This window comes from Plasmopara halstedii (genome assembly GCF_900000015.1).
Source record: "Plasmopara halstedii genome assembly, contig: Scaffold_658, whole genome shotgun sequence".
In the NCBI taxonomy this organism is placed as follows: Eukaryota; Oomycota; class Peronosporomycetes; order Peronosporales; family Peronosporaceae; genus Plasmopara; species Plasmopara halstedii.
The window spans coordinates 1,104,323-1,109,774 of NW_020187575.1; the positions used below are offsets into that span (position 1 = coordinate 1,104,323).

The 5,452-nt window shown below is 43.7% G+C and overlaps 1 protein-coding gene across 1 annotated transcript; it reads left to right on the forward strand.

The window, feature by feature from the left end:
* Window positions 1-793: 793 nt before the first annotated feature.
* On the forward strand, window positions 794-4,375 carry PHALS_13398 (xpo4_danre ame: full=exportin-4; the record flags this gene model as incomplete). The annotated part of the gene is made up of 1 exon (XM_024729147.1): window positions 794-4,375. The coding sequence occupies one exon, from the start codon at window positions 794-796 to the stop codon at window positions 4,373-4,375; it is 3,582 nt and encodes a 1,193-aa protein (XP_024579553.1).
* Between the last annotated feature and the right edge of the window lie 1,077 nt (window positions 4,376-5,452).

Genomic DNA, 5,452 nt, shown 5'->3' on the forward strand with positions numbered 1-5,452 from the left:
CTCTTTAGTATATTTAGGAAAATCTATACCTTTAAAATTAGGCGGCTTTGCCGCAGATAAAAATAAGTAAAAATCAGTTTTGGATTTTAAACGGAAGAGTAATTAGCCATGGGTCAAGGCAATCATTACTGTTGGAGTGAGCGGATTGCGATCTGCTAACTCGTACTTGTTCTAAGTATAGAACGAAAGGTCGGTGACCTAAATGACGCTTCTACTTAGCGCAATGCTACGGCAGCCCCGCTGCAGCTAGGAGTCCGCACGCGAGAATGAACAGTAACGCATAGTATTCCTGTGGAAGAGACATAATAAATATGAGAAATTTGAGGCGGCATGTACTGCGAGAGATTGCACCGCCTAACCAGACGTATAAGATGCACTTTAATTTCTTGTCCACCCATCAAGGGCTTGCGGTCCGCCTTTACATAATTATATCGGTACATATGAAGTTTAAATATAAATTACGTACAATTGTATTAAATCTGTAATGGTCAAGCTCGCAAGGCTCCAGTCCTACTTCACATTATCCGTGATTATAGACCAAAGTGTATGAGTATTTGAAGGTTGGAGAGCAGCGCTAAAAAAATCAGATTTGTACGGGGTGTATCACGAATGTTGTAACCGTAAGTGGTAATCTTTACCAAAATTAAATTGGACTTTTGGATGGCGATATGTACAAGAAAATTCAAGAAAATCATCTCAAGAAGAAATACTTTTAGCGGAATGAAGCAAAATATTTGAGAATGATGATCACCGTTCAGATGCGATTTTTGAATAGTAAACTCACCATCATCAAATGGATTCGCTGTTGGCGGCATGCACGGCGCTGCACGCGCCCCCTACGGGATCAGAGTCTGAGCTCCGCCGCGCCCAAGCTGAAAATTTCTTAACGAAATTTAAGCAAAACTCAGACGCACTAAGCGACTCGATAACATTCTTGCAGAATCGTCAAACGCCGCCCATAGTGCAGTTCCATTGCGTAGCCACCATTCGCGAAGTGACACTTCAACGATGGTCACAATTAGCGCTGTCAGACAAGTCACAGGTACTAGACTTTATCATGCAGCTTCTGTTGGATAGATATGCTGAGCTGCCAAAATTTGTGGCAGCCACGGCACTGCAGACGGCGGTATTATTAGTTAAGCGAGGCTGGCTAGACCGACTCGAGTCAGAGCGAGTGGCTGTGCTGCAACAACTGGGTGCAATGTTGCAGCCAGATAAGGCTACTACTCATCGTTTATTAGCTGCGAAATGGTTTTTATCATTCGTGAATGAGTTTTCGTCAGCGTCGAGAGCAAGTAATATGATGCAGCCCATCGAGTTCCACACTAGGTCGCGACGCATGCTCGAAAAAAGTGGTGAATTGAAAGATATTGTTGCACTTGCTGTGTCATTATTAGAAGACTCAATTCGTAGCACAACGACAGCATGCGGAGTTGCAGGATCGACGGGAAATATTCCTGCAGAACAAATAGAGCTATTGGATACAGCTTTTCAGCTTTGTGGGGAACTTTTGAATTGGCAACACGAGGATTTACGGGAAGGTAACTTGACATGGAGTCTAAGCACTACGACGGACGAAAGCGATATTAGCAACAGGCCAACACTGACTCCACAAGCTTCATGGAGACCGATAATAGTTCGTCCAGAACTAATACACTCGGCGTTCAATACCTATGCTTTTTTCCGCACTGTAGCTGCGAAAAACGAGACGCTACTTCATTTAGCTCGTCAATTTCTTATTCAGTTAGCATCAATACAAGGCCCTATTTTTGAGGATAGGAAAGAACAGGTACAGTTTTTGGCTGAGATCTTTCGCGGCGTCACCACAGTTGTGCACGATCCATTTTTTGACTTGGTGGCAAAAAATGACAGCATTGGATGTCAGATGGCCACGCAAGAGTTGGTCGACTGTTGCCAAATACTCTTGAGACTCGCGAATAACATCGGTCTAGATGCACTCCTTCAAGTGAGCTCTGGACAGCTATTTCCTTCATTTATCGAAGAGCTAGCCTCCTTGACTTGCAAGCTTCTGCATTCAGCTTTGGAGCGGACTAAGTGTCACTTGCACGAACATCCAAATGATACAATCGGTGAACTTTGGGAACTGGAGGGCGTCGACATTTTGCTAGATGCTTGGATAGCGCTCGTGAATGACCCGCTACTTACTGATGCAGTGTGTCCTAAGTTGGAAGCGGAACAAGCGCTCGCCATTCTTCGCAAAGCTTCGTCTCCTGTTGTGGAGCTCTATCTGCAAGTTCAATTAGAGTTGTGTGCCGTGGAGGTGCTAGCCGAACAGGATGAAGATGAGGACGTCGAGGACAATGCTCGAAGTAGTGCTCGTGAACAGTATGAATTGGCTGCTGCACTTGCCAGACTTAACTCTTCTGAGTCAGCCTCATTGCTACTTATGCTCGTGCAGTCGTTGATACAAAGCATCCAGCAAGAATTGACGGCGGTGCACAATCATGATGAAATGACTCCAAAACTATCACAGCTTTTTGAAAAGCTGTATTTTACTATCGTGTTTGCGGGGCTATTCCTTGCGGATGACTATAAAGGTGAACGACCAAGTATTCCAAACCGGATTCACACCACATTTCAAAATGATACCAAAGCTGAAGATTCGCCTATTATTAATCTCATTATCGTGATCCTAAATCACGTTTTGGAGTTTGAAACATCGCGTCTCGCACGAAATCCAACGAATGAATGTGTCAGTCCCTTTTTATCTGAAGGACTGATCGAATCAATTACGCGCCTGTGCGCCACGTACCTGATTCCGGATAACCTTGAGCATAAAGGTACAAGAGCACCAGCGCTCATTCAGACTTTCGGCTTTGAGAATGAAGGTCGCGGTGGTAAATTGTTGTATTTCGTTGTTGAGAAAGCAGTAATTTACCTCCTTCACTGGCCGACACAGCCCGTGGTTATGGAATACATAATCGAATTTTTCCTGGTACTCTCAAATACGCGAGCCATTAATTCAATTGTACGCTCAGATCTGTGGCAATCGTTAGCGCAAGCGAATGGCACTGCTGGAACATTTCTTGTTGGTTTAAGTGACAACAACTCTCCGCTTCGTGCTGCTGTTGCCAGAATTCCGACTAGTCTTCGTGGTCAACTCACAGAGGCAGTGTGCCGCGCTGGAATGACATCGACTGATTCAGAATTGCGGATGACCCACTTTCAGGCTGTAAGCCAGCCCATCGCGATACGCCTGCAACAGCTCATCAAGGTGCCAAATGTTGTGCCAAAGCAGATCTCAAACGATGTGTATGTGCAGGAAGAGTTGAAGCTACTTGTTGAAATGTATTCGGGTATCGCACGTTCTGCTGAATCGACAAGTCACAATCTTATCACGTCATTTTGCTTGCCTGCTCTTCCCATCTTCGTACAGATTTTTCAGGTTTTCCAGAGCGACTCGCAGCTCGTAAACTGCATTTTTCAATTCTTTTGCTCGATGGTAGAAACGCAATTGTGCTTTCTTCCCCCTTGTGATGCGATGCAAGTGTACTCAGCAAGCGACAAACTCATTCGTGCCTACCGCTTCCATAACTTAGGCAAAAAGAGCATGCAGGGGGATGCTGAAGAGGAAAGTTATGTCGATTTATTGGCTCTACTTACATTACTCTCTCATCTGGCGGCAAAGGATGTCATCGATTTCTCGGAAGAATCATCTACTGGGGTGGAGCAAGCCGAGGCTAATTGTGCATTAAGTGTTGTCGCCGACGTCGTCTTTTCGGGTCTGTGTCAGGTGATCCCGCTCATGACAGAGCAGTTGTTGGCATATCCAAGCTTGAGCAAGCAGTATTTCACACTCGTGTCCTACATGGTTGAGGTGTACGCCGAGAATCTTGTTTTGTTGCCAAGTGATCTATTTCAAATGCTGCTACATTCACTATTAATCGGCATACGTCACGTTTCGCTGGACGTTGTACGAAACAGTTTTCAGGCACTTGGTGAATTAGCTTGTCACCACTGGAGAGCAATACAAAGCAAAAAGCCAGGACTTAATTCTCATCTCCAGCAGCACCCGGATATGTTCATGATATTTTTACGAGTCATTTTCCGAATGGCGCTTTTTGACAACTTTAATCCTGTCATTCTCGATGCTTGTGCGGGCACTTTATACCCCCTTATATTAATTGAGCAAGCGCGCTACCATACGCTGGCGGAAGAGATTGGTTGTCAGCAGGAAAATTTGGACGCTGGACGTCGGCAACGATTAACTGCAGCATTTGCTGAGCTTACCTGCTTCTTAACACCTGCGGACATTGCACTGGGTGCAGCAACCACGCGCAAGATGCGAATGCAATTCAAAACAAACCTTTATGCGTTTGTGGCGGAGGTGCGCGGCTTTCTTCAAGTAAGGTAGTGAATTGATCAGCGTATTCCAAGAATTTTTCGCCACAAACGGCTAAGGTGCCTGTGCGGTATGTCAATAGACTAAAATACTTATCTTTTATACAAGAAAGTCTAGCAGAATAACATGATTCTCAAATTATACAGTGATTAGACACCGTTATGCTGACAGAAATTGACGTCTGGCTGAGGGTCGTTTATGACCAACGTACCTAGCTGTTGCTGCCGAAGCTTTGATAAGTGTAATATGTTTGCGACATTCTTTCCTTTGAACGAGTTACCTGAACTTGCAATAATTTTAATCTATTTTTTCATCAATAACGCCGTACTGTTTGCCAAGCGGCGTCGTCTTTTTTTTTTCGATCGACACCATTCAATCCTATGTTAAGCTTCTTGCCATTCACCTGTAATGATCTTATGAAGCCTGGTTTAAGATTTTTTTTTCGCGAGGTCTCCAGATTTATCACTGAACTGATCAGATTGGTTTTGGCTGTCATCATCGTTGCTACTCAATGTGGTACGTTTCCATCAAAGATTTGCAGAAATCACATGCAGCCTTCATCAGCATTTGCTGGTGAGGAGAGTTTGGTACAAATGCAGTAAAAATAGCGTTGGTGATATGGATACAAACATCTTCTTACCGTTTCATATCCTTAAAACAGAGTAGATTGAACAGCAAAAATATCTGCAGTCTTCGCACAACCACTCGGTACAACGTACAGTCAATTAATTAACTCCGCAACGCTCGCTGATAAATTGACAGACAATTAATTTTGATTGAGTCGGCAGTTTTGATTGAGTTATCATATTTTGCTCTTACTGTCTATAGTTCATCAGAACATGGAGTATTAGGGCTCGCGCTCTGTTTGACTTTCTATTGAGTGCCCTCAACAGAAAAAAAATCTGGTGTCACTTTTATCATAAAAGCTTAATGTTTACATACAGCATAATCTGTTTTGTGGAGATATAGATATTCATTAATCAAGACACATAAAACTACTTCTTTCTTTGTCAAAAGAAATTAAGTATACCCCACCAAAACTGTCAAGAGGCCTGTGAAATACATTCAGTATAGATATGCGCTGCTAAA